At 35.3% G+C, this 15,487-nt stretch overlaps 1 protein-coding gene across 14 annotated transcripts in view; it reads right to left on the reverse strand.

Annotated features, from left to right (window-relative positions):
* MLLT10 (MLLT10 histone lysine methyltransferase DOT1L cofactor) overlaps nt 1–15,487 on the reverse strand; it is a 233,834-nt gene that overhangs the window by 38,455 nt on the left and 179,892 nt on the right. For 8 of the 14 annotated variants that reach the window (XM_032880843.1, XM_032880840.1, XM_032880839.1 and 5 more), the window contains 2 exons: nt 7,621–7,668; nt 7,197–7,223 (listed from right to left, as the gene is read on the reverse strand). The exons of 5 other annotated variants lie outside the window; for them this stretch is intronic. In XM_032880843.1, coding sequence (XP_032736734.1) covers nt 7,197–7,223; nt 7,621–7,668 — 75 coding nt within the window. The remainder of the gene's footprint in view (nt 1–7,196; nt 7,224–7,620; nt 7,669–15,487) is intronic. One more of the 14 variants, XM_032880841.1, reaches the window with a different exon arrangement.

A 15,487-nucleotide genomic window follows, 5' to 3' on the forward strand; every position in this document is an offset into this window, starting at 1 on the left:
CCACAAGGAAAACAGAGGATACCTTGAGCCTCCAATGGATGAAAAATTAAAACTGGTTAAGACATTGTTTATACAGACTTTACAAGAGATACATTTTTGGGGTAAAGACAAGCCAGCCCTTGTCCGTGCACGTGTTTCCCCCCCACCCCAAAACCCTACAAAACATAAAACATAAACATCACAGCATAGGGAAAGGACAAGGAAGTCAGTCCAATTAGATTTGAGCTCTGGATAGGAGATGAAAAGTTACCCTTTGAATTTATAAGCCACAGACTTGCCTTCAACTAGGTTTTGGGTCTGAATTTACCTATGTGCTTAATAAATCCCAAACGTTAAATTAAGAAGGGTCCAGGTGATACTGTCACTTGAGTACACAAGACAACATTTCTCCGAAGGGATATATCCTTAACCCAGGCTATAAAATGAGTTCACAAACCAAAATCAGAGAAGACAGAAGAAAATGATCCCCTTCATCACAAATTAGCAGATACAAACATTATTGACTGTCCTCCAAGAACCTTAGAAAATAAAGAGCAAACAAAATTATGAGATAAATATTGTAAATTATTAAAAACCTATGCAGAGGAATCAAAAGTACATGCAGGGAAGAAATAACAGTCTACATAAAAAAGAAGAACCTGGCATACCCTGCTGTGGTAGACCGTCTTCTAGTGACATCCACCCTCCAGCCTGAGGTTCCCTTCCCCTGACAGTCAAACACTAATCAAGGTCCTACTATGAAGAACTGGGTCGATTGAACTAAGGTACTGATAAGCTGACCTTAAAAGAGATGGAGTATCTTGGATTATGTAATCCAAGTGTAATCATATGAACCCATAAAAGCAGAACATGAAGGGCAAGAGTCAGTGAGAAATGCAACAGGTAAGAAAATAAGAGAGATCCCACAGAAGGGGAAGTTAGACTCTAAGCGTACAAAGGATTCAACTCACCTTTACTAGCTCTAAGACGTAGGGACATGTGAAAAGATGGGATAAAAGCCTCAAGGAGCTAAGGGAGACCCTTAGCTGTCAGCCAGAAAGGAAATGAGGACCTCAGTTCTGCAACTGCAAGGAACAACTGAGTTCTGCCAACAACCTAAAAGAGCCTGGAAGTGAATTAATGCCACAGACTCCTAATAATAAGAGCCCAGCGAGCCAACACCTTGATTTTAGCCTTGTGAGACTCTAAGCAGAGAAACCAGCTAACACAACCAGACTTCTGACTGCGTGCTAATAAATTTGAATGCTTTTAAGTTGCTAATTTTGTGGTAATTTGTTATGACAGCAATAGAAAACTAATATAATGCCAGAAAAAAAGGAAGTGTTCAAAGAATAATGGGGATATGCCAAAGGACACAGTGCCACCTTAAGGGGCTCCCACTAGCTGACCAGGGAACAACTGGAGCATCACAGTAAACCAGTCATAACCCACATAAATCTGTAGGTCCACACTGATATAAACTGAAAGTGTCATAAAGAATGGGATATTTATATAGTCTCACAGTTAATTCTACAATATACATACTAATTATAAAGGAGAAAAGAAAGCCTTTTCATTAAAAAATGCCTGATTACGTGCCATCTGATACATGCAATGGAAAGATCATATGTATGATATCCTGCTCCAAGAACACATGACTCTAATAATGAAAAAAAAAAAAAAAAAAAAAACCTAAATCCCAAAATAAGGAGCCTATAAAATTTTGAGACAACTGTCAAAATTTGAATAGCATCTGAAGAGTAGATGGTAGTAACATGGTGATGTTAATTTCCTATTTTTGATATCATACTGTGATTTTACAGGAAAATGTCCTTGTTTGTAAAGACTAAGTGTTCAGGGCTGAAAATGGCACTCTATCTGCAACTTAGTCTCAAACAGTTTAGGCAGATACAGTTCTCTATACTATATACTAGTAAGTTTAAGACTGTTTCAAAATAAAAATATTTTTAGATATGAAAAAAGGGCCACATGTTCTTAAAAACAAGAAAAAGAAAAACCAAACCAGACCAGGTCCATTACAGAAAGGAACACAAAGAATTCCAAAAATTGAAAAACACATTCACTAAATATCTTTACTCATCAGACAGGTAAAACAATAAATTAATAGAGCTAAAGAGATGATGAGTGAACACAAAAAGATCAAAAGAAATTACCCAGATACAGCACAGAGAAATTAAGAAATTGAAATTATAAAAGAAAGATTAAGCAGGGCTCCTGGGTGGCTCAGTGGGTTAAAGCCTCTGCCTTCAGCTCAGGTCATGATCTTGGGGTCCTGAGATCCAGCCCCACATCGGGCTCTCTGCTCAGCAGGGAGCCTGCTTCCCCCACTCTCTCTGCCTGCCTCTCTGCCTACTTGTGATCTGTCTGTCAAATAAATAAATAAAATCTTAAAAAAAAAAAAGAGAGATTAAGGGACATGAAGGGCGGAATGAAAGTCCAAATATATCTAACAAAAATTTATTGAAGAATAGAAAGAAGAGGAAGAATCAGTATTTTTAAATATAATGGCTTCAGCTGTGTCCAGAATTGATGAAAGACATGAATTCTCTCAATCAGGAAGCAAAGAGGTCCTAAGAAGAATAAAAGTCACACCTAGACATATCACCCAAAACAAAAGAGAAAATCTTAAATAAGTGGAGGCAGAACAGTTCAAGGGGTAGGTACATTAATAGGAATGTGGGATTAAAGGAAGGTTTGGGTTCTTTTGTGCTTTTTCAGGAAGAGGCAGAGACACGAGAGCATGTTTAGATGTAGATGAGCCAAAAAAAGTGATGGTGAGAGGATAAGGCAACTAAAATGACAAGGTCTCTGATAAGGCACAGAAGGTTGAGATCCACAGTACAAGCCTAACTGGATTGCAAGCAGGACTTGAGAGAAAGAAAAGGGGATGGATACAAACCAAGGAGGTTTGCAGAGAATTGGATGATGAAAAGATGAAATTTTCAGGCAGTAAAAGTTTAAAAAAATAATCACAGCGAAAAGTAAGAGGTTCTTAGAGATGTATATTAACACTGCCAAGCAATTTAAATGTCCGTCAAGGTTAGTATCACAAATCTATAATGATATGAATATGTACATGGTGTACATTTTTTTCCTATAGAAACGCTTACCTCAGATGAAGTATAGAAATATAGGTGGTCAGGTTAATGAAGGAGAGTATTTCAACTAAGAAGAAATGAGACTTACCTAAAATATCAATCATAAGCCACATGACAAACATCATTAAGTTCACTACACAATGATTTTTTTCCCGTTTCTTAAGAAAATTAATAGGAAGGTTTAGTAGGAAAAAACTGCCAACTAAAATGAAGAATATAATCTCATTAGGTGCAGCAGCTATTAAAACAATCTGCCATTCTTCATTAAAGGCTTTCTGTAATTTAAATAAAAACATGTGAGTAATGACCACAACCAATTTTTTTAAATGAAGACAAGAAAAAAACTACTCTCAAACCTAGTATTTTAACCATAACCATAACATAACCATAACCATAATAATTTGTCTAACGTTTTATTCTGCTATTTATCATTTATATTTCTGCCTCTTCAAATAGAATCTGGGGACGCCTGGGTGGCTCAGTTGGTTAAGCGGCTGCCTTCGGCTCAGGTCATGATCCCAGTGTCCTGGGATCGAGTCCGACATAGGGCTCCTAGTTTGGCAGGAAGCCTGCTTCTCCCTCTGCTTCTGCCTGCCGCTCTGTCTGCCTGTGCTCACTCGTGCTGTCTCTCTCTCTGACAAATAAATAAATAAAATCTTAAAAAAAAAAATTTACAAATAGAATCTGAGCACCATGAAAACAGAATATAAGAAATTGACAATCCTTTGAACCACGTATATATTATTTTATGCATTATATAATTTGTTGTTCTTGGTTTGGTGTCAGGGAAAACATTTCACAGATATATTTCCAAGTTGCTAGATAAGATACCTAAATATCATTTGATAACTGAATCCAGAAGATTCTACAAGAAATAGGACTGTAATCTTTTTATTTCCACTACTTCCAATTTTTTTTGCTATGGTAATTACCTCTGTTAAATCTAGCCTTTTCATACGTTGTACCACACCTCCTTAGAATTGAACTTACTTCTATATAGCCCTTATATATCTCTAAGGACTTCATCTTACGAGTCCATGTTTTAGAATTCTTTCCCTATCTTTGCTATTTTAAAATGTCCCCTTTTAATGAGTCTAGATGAGGATTTTTCCTTCACTCTTTTTCTTTGACCACTTCAATCTAAGATTGCTCATCTTTTATTTAAGGAAGAAGTTTCTTTCTTATGCCTTCAGATTATTTTCTTCTCTCCATTTTTCTCTCTATCCCCTTCTGGGGCTCCTATTATCTAGAGTCTATTTCTATTCTCCATATCATATCGTTTTTAATTTAAATATGTATGAAACCCATTTATTATTTTGTTTCTCACTGTATCCACTGTTATTTATCCCATCTATTATGTTACTTTAAAAATTACACTTTTCCATACCTAAAATTTCTACTTGTCTTTCAAATATTTGCTTTGTTTCAAGTTATTATGATCTTCCCTCATTTTTATGTTGTTCATTACAGTGATTTATTTTCATTACAGTGATTTATTTTCTCTCCATAGTTTCTTTAGGACTGATCTGAGTAGAAAATCAAATGTTCTATTACTGCCAACATGAATTAAGTATTCTTGGTCTTGGGGTACCTAAGTGGCTCAGTCAGTTAAGCATCTGCCTTTGGCTCAGGTCATGATCCCAGGGACCCAGGATGAACCCTGCATCGAGCTCCTTGCCCATCCGAGTCTGCTTCTCCCACTTCCCCTGTGTGCTTTCTCTCTCTTTCTCCCTCACTCCCACTCTCAAATAAATAAAATCTTAAAAAATATATTTTTGGCCTCCTAAATCTCGACACACCCAGAAACAACTCTAATGTAAGTTTTTCATACTCCTTTTGAATGAAAATATTAGTTGCTTCAAATATTACAAGCATAATGACAAAAAGTCTGAGAAGCATGATTCTAAATACCTAGCTGTTTTTATATAAAAATACTGTTTTGTCAGCAATAGGCACATATACATATCCAAAGATCCTTAAATAAAATGACCCTCTGGGTGTGAAACAACTAATACTGGCCTTCTATAGAACTAGCTCACGATATAAGACATGGTCTCTAACTGTAGGTTTAATCAGCAGGGTAGCTGGGACATAGCTTCTGCAAATCCACTGACTAGAAATTAATGTGAAAGGAAACTGCTTAAGAAAGCAATCAACTGCATTATACAGAGAAAAAGAACATTATCAAGATTGTGATAATCATTAAAGATGACCTAACTAATTGTACTTATTCTATCAGATTCACCAACCAAGCAACTTCTCAATTATTACTAGTTTTCCCAAGATTACTTTAAAAAAGAATAAGATAAGCAACATTTGGCATTCTTGACAATAATGTTTTAATCACAAATGATTAAGGGACATTCTTCACTTTTCCCACATTGGCTTGAGTCAGTCCACCTGATCAACTCCAGGTATACTGACAAAACCAAAAGACTAGTGAGAATGTGGGATTTTGAAAATAATAAATCTGGTATAAAAAGTCATGTCTAGGAACCTTCAAATTAATTAGAAAAAATATTTAGAAGGTACCACTTGGTGACTAATTCGGTTAGGAGTAAGCAGAGAACAAAATGAAAGGGAGACACAGTCTTGATAAAGAAGATAAGAGAGGAGACAACTTCTCAGGAAACACTAAGGATTACAAGAAAGAGTAACTACTTCAGAAGCATAGTTTTTATAAATATAAAGGTATCATTATTTATCACTATTATGTAATTATTAAAACATTTTTCTCAAGTACACTAACAGGACGCTTTTGTAAACACACTCAAGTTATTGATGTATACCTGAAAGTAACCATTTCTTTTGGGGGGAAAACCTACTTCTAAAATTTCTACCAATTTAAACATTCATAAACCTAAAATTACAGTAAAAAAACTAATTTTTTTCTTCCATGCTAAATGTTTCCACAGCTACTCCTTGTCTTCCTTCAAGTTAAACTTTTCTACATGTTCATTTCATTCATCTGTCCGGTTTCTTTGGTTCATCAAATATTCATCTCTTGCATCCTAACCTATCTTTCCAGAGTCCTCCTTTCCACCTACTAAGACTCTCCTATCTTAAAATAAACCCGATTCACCTCTTTGTCTTCTCTACCAACCTTGCTTAGCCATGACCAATCTCACAATTTGTTACTTTAACCCCATCTGGATTTACTTCTAATTCTCCTTCACACCTAAACTCTAACCTCATCTATTCATTTGCACCTAAACATCTCCACCTCAACAGCTTACTGGCAAACGAATACCTACCCTCCCCAGCTACTGCCATTCAATTTATTGAGAATTACTACCCGTTCTTCTTGGGTAATGTAAGTCCTACTAGTCTGAATGCCATTACCCTCACTCAGGCCCTCAATACATTCAGCTAGATTACAACAAAAATCTAATTGGTTTCTCTGTTCTCTAGCTCTTTTCAGTATCCTTATATGCTACATCCACATGAATCTTCCTGAATAACAGATTTTATTTTTTTCCCCAACTCCAACTATTTCCCAACTACCAACTATTTTCAACTCCTTTAGCTAGTAGCTAGGGCTATTATTTTTCATATATTTCATGTCAAATGTCAGTATCACCATCACTTTACACACCTATGTGTCCTTGCGCTATTTGTACTCCAGGGACTGCAAGTCTAGCCCTGATCCCTATCTCCAAATAGCTCTATTTTAACCTTTCTTTAAGCATCAGGTGAAATGTTACATTTTCTGGATTGCTCATTTCCTCAGCTCAAAGTAAGTTTCCATGACCTTGAACTCCTTTTATATTGCAGATCATTAAAGAAGTTATAACTATATATCTTGAAATTATTTACATACGTATTTATCCTTTTAGATTTTATGTTCCTAAAAGGATCCATTTGCAGTACAATTATTTTCTAAGTAAATGACCATGATTTTAGATACAGAAAGATCTTTATACTTTTCAAATGAAAAAAAGGCAAAGAAACTGTTGAGAAGAAGTTCCATAGTGCAGGTATCCATAGCTGGCAAGATAGTTTCATTAACACGTGAAACTGAGGTTTTTAGGGGAGGGACAGGGGTGCAGTAGATGCATACATTAACTGGGTTAAGAAGAGTGGATTCAGAATACACACACTCACTCTCAACTGATCTAGAAATATTTGAAAAACACATTACAGAATCAGAAAATAATTATAAATCATAGAATACGGTCTCAGATTCTTCTTTTCCTCAGTGAGAGAGAAGGATCATAGATGTAAAAAGTGGTCTTAAAAATCAAAGGTCTAGGCATCTAGACTCTGTCAGGTAAATAATTTTAGAAATCCTAAAATCCATCCTACCATGTCTTAGACTACATGACAAATCCAAAAATGTACAACAATAAGAACATGGTAACAGTTGACCCCACCAACCATCCAGAATTATGGAGAATTCCTTTCAGTTACCATTTTTGGGACTACAGATACTACTATTGTTTTATATGAGGAGGTTTCTAAACTACATTAGGATTAATTTAACACTGTTACCCTTAAAGCCATGTTTGAATTTGGTACATACCTATGAATTTAAGTTCCTGCTTTGTTAGTGTAGAATTGTCATCTCTGTCTAAAGAAAAGACATACTTTAATTTTGAATTTTTAATAACCAGTTTCTAAAAATTACCATAACAGGTATAAGTTGAGAAATTTAAGACATTATAGGGGGCTAAAGGCCAAAAAAAAAGGGTTAAAGTAAAACAAAACAATAAAAAATAAACACAAAACTATGGAAAATTTAAAAATCATTATAAATTTGTTTTCACTAAAATAAAAAAGGGCAGCATTCTAAATAGACTGTTAATGACATTACCATTTAATTAATTTAAAAGTAATTCTTATAAAGTCACTCCCATTTACACTAATCCCTTCACTTTTCAGGTTCTGTCTCTCTTCCAGTTTCAATGCGACACTTACAAATTCATTTTGCTTTGTAGTAGTTAACATGCATACTGAGAATTACTTTCTCTCCCCAGTGGCTGATTCACCATCCAAATGTTAATATCCTTCTGTGTTTATCACTTAAGAGTCTCTGAAGCCCATCTTCCAGAAACTTAGAGTGATCCAAAAGACAAACAGCTTGGCTGACTTGAAATGGAAGCAGTCTTACTGTCTTACCTAAAATATACGTCTTAAACTACTTAGCAAGGCTATACAGTATTAGTCAAATTCCTTTCTGCACAGGAACAAACACTGGAACAAACAGTAGCATTTGCTGCATCCTGGAATGGAACAATGTATTGTATAAAAATAAAGAATACTCCCAACTATATCAAGTGAGAAGGAAAATCAAGTCTATTGTGATTAAAAAGAAATTAGATCTAGAATGATCTAGATCAATGGTTCTCAATCTCCACACTGTTCATAGTAACAACTTCTCCTATCAGTAGTATCTCATTATGTATAGTGAATCTCAAATGATTAACAGGATATGGTTATGCCTGAGTGCTCATCTCTTGTTCTTAGACCCCTACCTTCTTAATGCTTGCCTGAAATAAAGAAGGGACACATGTAAAGAACAAAGATCTAGTTTCCTACAACTATGACAAACCTGAGTAGGAAGAACATTCACCCATAAAATCAATTAGCATTCATACTTACTCTCAATCCTATAGGAGATATTTATGAATAATTGGATGACATTACTTTGCCTCCTCCAGCAAATGAGATTTGTTTAATGAGCATGGTCGTGACAAACTATAAGTACCATAATTAAAGAAAATTTAAAAGCATAGTAAATGGGGCAAAGAAATCAATTAGCAATATACTGCTGGTGAAAGTAGATCTAAGCTCTTTAACTACTTTAATCTACTATTTCAAAATTATATTAAAAATGAGAACTGCCGAGACAAACGCACGAGCAAATTCCATTACTGCAGCAAAGAAAAAGTTACTACTCTGAGAGAAACAAGAACTGCCTAATGCAAAGTTTAATTCCCAAAGAAAATGAACGTATTACCAAGAATATATTAAACCTCCTCTAGGACTGTGTAGGAACTGACAATGATGTAACACTTATGGAGATCGAGTAGATGACAAGCTAAATGCCAATGAAATAAAGATGAATAAAACCCAACTCCTACTGCTCTAAATGAGTTTATAGTCTAGTAAGAAAAAATGGTAAATAAATTGTTAAACAGCCTAAAAAGTATTAGAGTAAAATCACAACCTGAAACAGAACAATGAAAACCAGACAAATATATGTTAGATTTCAAATGGACTACAGAAGTAACATATAGGGGCACCTGGATGGCTCAGAAGGTTAAGATTTTGGCTAAGGTCATGATCTCAGAGTCCTGAAATCAAGCCCCGCAGTGGGGTCTGTGCTGGGTGTGGAACCTGACTGAGATTCTCGCTCTCCCTCTTTCTCTGCCCCTCAGTCAAGCACCCAACTCTTGATTTCAGCTCAGGTCATGATCTCAGGGTCATGGGATGGAGCCCCACGTCAGGCTCTGCACTCAGCAGGGAGTCTGCTTGAGATTCTCTCTCTCCTTCTCCCTCTGCCATGGGCTCGCGCTCTCGCTCTCTCTCTCTCTCTCTCTAAAATAAACAAATCTTTAAGATATTTAAATGACTATTCTGTCTTTCCAATTTGCCTTAAAAGTTTCCAAAATTTACTACAAGATTTTTACGTTATATCTTTGTCCTACCTGTTCTCTTTTTTCTTTTACTGAGACAATAAGCTTAGTATTATTTCTCTAACTCTTAAAGCTTTCTCAAGTTCTCGGGTCACATAAAATTCATCCCACTGCACCTAATCTGGCTTTTTTTTATTTATTGGTTTAAGTGTTTTCCTAAAAGTATTTTTCTTTGTATTGATGATAACCTTATTTCCTTATCAGAAACACCAATTTCAAGAGTTTCTGTAATATTATATGGACACACCCAGAAGAACCACCACCATTAAGTCCTAAGATCCTCTCCAAAAAATATCAAATTAGGATATATGTTTAACACTCAACACTTATGGCTATTAATTAATACACAGTACTTCCTTGGTTCTTAAACCTTCATTAAATTCTTTAAACAATTCTCAGTGAGGTAACATTTTAATTTTATGAAGTTCTATATAATAAAACATTTTCTATCACATACTAGAGAATAAATAATTAACATAATCCAGTCTTTAAAACTTCACAAAGCCTCAAATGTCTAACGGAAAATGTTTTGTTGTTGTTTCACAAAGGTGAGACAAATATGACTAAGATAAATATGACTAAGATCTAAGTCACAGAACCAAACAAACAAAAATTGCCTAGAGAAGCAGTAGATACAGACTGAAGAAGAGCATTAGAACACTGCATATGAGAATCCAGAAGTTGTGGTGTTTAAGAATAATTCCCTCAAAAGTTATCAGAAAAAATTTTGCAGAGGCACAACTATGCTTACTTTTAAAATCTTTCAGTAGATAAAGAAGGAAGATCATACCAGCAGACACTACCGAAGTCTAAATTATAGATCTTGCAGAGAATAGTACAGAATGAAACTACAAGTAGGTTATACTAATGAAATATAAACTTGAAAAGAAGAGATGAGACTGGAGAATCTAGTAAGTGGCAGATTGTGAAAAACTCCACATGCTATTCTAAAATATATTCATTTTATCTCATAAATACCAGACAATTCTTAAGAATTTAAGTAAGACAGTAACATGGTCTGATATGCATTTTTAAATAAGCCACTGATTCTGGTGGCACCTAGAGAATCAGCTAGATAATGAAATGAAGGTTAGAAGGTTGCTGAAAGAGTTCAAATGGCAAATTATGTAGGAATACCTAAGTAGAAGCAATGAAAACTTAGTTTTCCTTTACAGGAAAAAACAAATGATTACTAACAGGAAAAAACCTTTAAAAATAATAATGACAACCAAGAAAATGAGAAGGCAGAGTTTATTTAACTCTCTAGCATAACTGATTCAGGCGACTAAATCCCCACAGAAATAAGGAAAACAGAAGCAGGCTTTGAATAGGAATATATAAGAGCAAGAGAGATTTATTAGATTGTTGGAAATGAGCCTGGAACTCAAGAGAAAATTCTACATTGGTGAACCTAAAGGTTTATCAAATTTTATCTTTTCAAAGAACCGGGCCTTAGTTTCATTGATTTTTTTTTTCTATTGTCTTTTTAAGTCTCTAATTTATTTTTGTTCTAATCTTTGTTTTTCCCCTCCTTCTAAGATTCTGGACTTCATTTGTTCTTTTTTTCTAGTTTCTTGAGGAGTAAGTTATGTTGAGATTTTTCTTGTTTCTTGAGGTAGTCATTAATTACTAAGAACTTTCCTCTTAAAACTGTTTTTGCTGCATCTAATAAATTTTAGTATGTTGCATCTCCATTTTTATCTCAAGGTAACTCTTTATTTTTAATTTTTTTCTTTGACCCATTAATTATTCAGTAGCAATGCTGTTTAATCTTGACATGACTGTCAATTTTCCAGTTTTCTTCCTGTAATTAATTTCTAGTTTTGTGTCACTGTAGTCAGAAATTATATGTGTAATATAATTCCAATCCTCTTAAATTTATTAAGACTTGTTTGATGGCCTAACATATGATCTATCTTTGAAAATGTTCCATGTGCACTTGAGAAGAATTAGTATACCCTTTTGTTTTTAAATGGAATGTTCTACAAATTATCCATTCAAGTCCATCCAGTCTAATGTGTTAAGGCTGATGTTTCCTTATTGAATTTGTCTCAATGACCTATCCAATTATGTAAATAAGGTGTTAAAGTCCCATACTATTACTGTATTAATATTTCCTTTATATACTTGGTACTCCTATATTGGGTGCATAAATATTTATAATGTTTTATCTTCTTGTTAGATTAACCAGTAATACCTTTTTTGTAATAAGGCGGTTAATTAACGATGAAGCAGATACAGTAGGCAATATAATGGCTCCCTCCTCAAAGATGCTCATGCCTTACTGCCCAAAACCTATTAATATGTTATATTAAATGGCAAAGGACTAAACAAATGTATTTAAATAAAGAAGCCTGACACAGAGAGACTATCCTGGAATCCTGGATTGTCTGGGAGAGCCCAATCAAATCATCCAAGTTGTCATTAGTTTTGAATCTGGGAATCAGAGGGCAGAAGCATAAGAGAGACTCCACCCAAAACTGCTGGCTTTGAAGACAGAGGATGGTGCTACTGGGGTGGGAAGGGGGCAGGCGGACTCTAAAATTTGGAAGAAGTAAGGAAACAGATTCTCCCCTAGCACCTTAAAAAAGGAACAAAGTCTGCCAACACCTTGATTTTAACCCAGTGAGTCCATGTCAGACTTCTAGCCTATAGACTGCAAGATGATAAATTTATACTGTCTGAAATTTGCAATAATTTGTTACAGCAACCATAGAGAATGAATATAGAATAAGATGAAATGTAAATTCTTTTTCTCTTCCTTTCCCACTGATAAGTTTTAAGCTTTTTATTGCTTAATACTCAATATAATAAAGAAAAAAATGTAAAATCTAACATTTAACACCCCATATCCTCAGCAGGATGGTTATACCAAAAACAATCAAACAAAATAATAGGTGTTGGCAAGGCTGTGGAAATACTGGAACCCTTGTGCACTGCTGGCAGGACGCAAAATGGTGCACCCACTTATGAAAAACAGCATGACACCCTATTTTAAAATAGAACTACCATATGATGCAGCAATTGCATTTCTGGGTAAAATGACAATTCAAATAGATATTTGCAGATCTACTTTCAAAGCAGCTTATTCACAATGATCAAAAGGTGGAAGCAACCCAAGAGTCTCTCAACAGATAAAAGAGTAAATGAAACGATGGTATATACAAACAATGGAATATTATTCAGCCTTAAAAAGAAAGGAAGTTCTGGAGGCATCTGGGTGGCTCAGTCGATTAAGTGTCTGCCTTCAGCTCAGATCATGATCCTGGAGGCCGGAAATCAGGCCTTACCTCAGGCTCCCTGCTCACCGGGAGTCTGCTTCTCCCTCTGCCCCTCCCCCTAGCTCATGTTCTCACTCCCTCTTTCTCAAATAAATACATAAATATTATTTTAAAAAAAGAAAGGAAATTCTGATACATGCTATAACATGGATAAACGTTAAGGATATTACGCAAAGTGAAATAAGCCATTCACAGGAAGACAAATACTGTAAGAGTCTATTCATATGAAGTATCTAAAATGGTCAAATTCATGCAAACTGCAAGTAGAATGGTAGTTGCCCTAGGAAGAGGGGAAGGGAGAAATGGGAGCTGTTGTTTAACTATAGAGTGTCAGTTTTATAAGATGAAGAAGTCCTGGGACTGGCTGTACAACTATGTGAATATATTTAACACTACCAAACTGTATATACATTTAAAAATGGTTAAAATGGCAAATTTTATATGTATTTTATAAGAATTTTAAAAAGAAACATGGGGCGCCTGGGTGGCTCGGTGGGTTGAGCCTCTGCCTTCGGCTCGGGTCGTGATCTCAGGGTCCTGGGATCGAGCCCCGCATCGGGCTCTCTGCTCGGCGGTGAGCCTGCTTCCTCCTCTCTCTGCCTGCCTCTCTGCCTACTTGTGATCTCTCTCTGTCAAATGAATAAATAAAATCTTTAAATAAATAAATAAATAAATAAATAAGAAAAAAGAAACTAACACCTGAAAAAAAAAAAAAAAGAGAAAAAACATGGATTTTTTCCCCAACTAAATACAAGTGATTCTTCCTCAAGCCACCATAGGCAAAATATCACTTTACCAGGTATCATTCCTATGCTTGTCTTTGTAATTAAAATATAAGTCCAGGGGTGCCTGGGTGGCATAGTCGGATGAGTGCACAATTCTTTGTTTTGGCTCAGGCCACGATCTCAGGGTCATGAGATCGAGCTCTCAGCAAGAAGTCCACTTGGGATTCTCTCTCCCTCTCCCTTTCCTCTTCCTGCTCTTGCTCTCTCTCTCATAAATAAATAAATCTTTAAAATGAAATGAAATTTAACTTAAATTTTTTAAAAGTCCAGAGCAATTATCAAGAAATTAAAAGCATCCAAATTGAAAAAGAAGTAAAACTGTCACTACTTGCAGATGATATACTATATACAGAAAACCCTAAAGACTTCACAAAACAAAAAACAAAAAACCTGTTAGAATAATAAACAAATTCAGTAAAGTGGCAAGATACAAAATCAATATGCCAAAATTTGTTGTGTTTTTGTACATTAAAAACAAACTACCAGGAAGAAAAATCAAGAAAACAACCCCAAGGGTGCCTGAGTGGCTCATTTGGTTAAATGACCAACTCTTGATTTTGGTTTAGGTCATGATCTCAGGATCCTGGGATCAAGCCTTGACTGGGCTCTGCACTTAGCAAAAGAGCCTGTTTGAGGATTCTCTCTCTCCCTTTGCCCCTCCTTCCACCTGCACACTCTTTCCTTCTCAAATAAATAAATCTTTTTCAAAAACTCCTATTTATAAGTACATCAAAAATAAAATACAGGGCGCCTGGGTGGCTCAGTGGAAGCCTCTGCCTTCGGCTCAGGTCATGATCTCAGGGTCCTGGGATCGAGCCCCGCATCGGGCTCTCTGCTCAGCAGGGAACCTGCTTCCTCCTCTCTCTCTGCCTGCCTCTCTGCCTACTTGTGATCTCTGTCTGTCAAATAAATAATAAAATCTTTAGTAAAATAAAATAAAATACATAGAAATACATCTAATCAAGAAGGTGAATGAGCTGTATACTGAAAACTTTAGATATCAATGAAAGAAACTGAAGACACAAATAAATGGAAAGATATTCCATATTCATGGATTGGAATAACTAATATTGTTTAAATGTTGATACTACTCAAAGCCCTCTACAGATTCAACACAACCCCCCTTCAAAATTCCAACAGTACTTTTCACAAAAATAGAACAACCCCAAAATCTGTATGAAACCACAAAAGACCCTGAACAGTCCAAGCAATCTTGAGAACAAAGAACAAAGCTGGAGGCTTCACGCTCCTGATTTCAAACTACATTACAAAGCCCTAGTAATCATAACAGTATGATATCGGCATAAAAACAGACACAAAAATAAATGAAACACAATGAAGAGCTCAGAAAAACACCCATGTATATAGGGTCAATTTATTTACAAGAAGCCAAGAATATACAAGGACAGTCTCTTCAATACGGTGTTGGGAAAACTGAACAACTACATACAAAAGAAGGAAACTGGACCATCACCTTACACTGTACAGAAAAATTAACTCAAAATGGATTGAAGATTTGAGTAATATAAATTTTCAAAAGACCATCAACTCTTAGAAGAAAACATAGGCAGTAAGCTCCTTTATATTAGTCATGATATTTTGAATTTGACCAAAACAAAAACAAAACAAAACTCCAAGTAAAGGATACCAAACTCAAAAGGTACTGCATAAAAAAAAGATAATAA

This window comes from Lontra canadensis, unplaced genomic scaffold (genome assembly GCF_010015895.1).
Source record: "Lontra canadensis isolate GAN:19392208 unplaced genomic scaffold, GSC_riverotter_1.0 scaffold72, whole genome shotgun sequence".
NCBI classification, from domain to species: Eukaryota; Metazoa; Chordata; class Mammalia; order Carnivora; family Mustelidae; genus Lontra; species Lontra canadensis.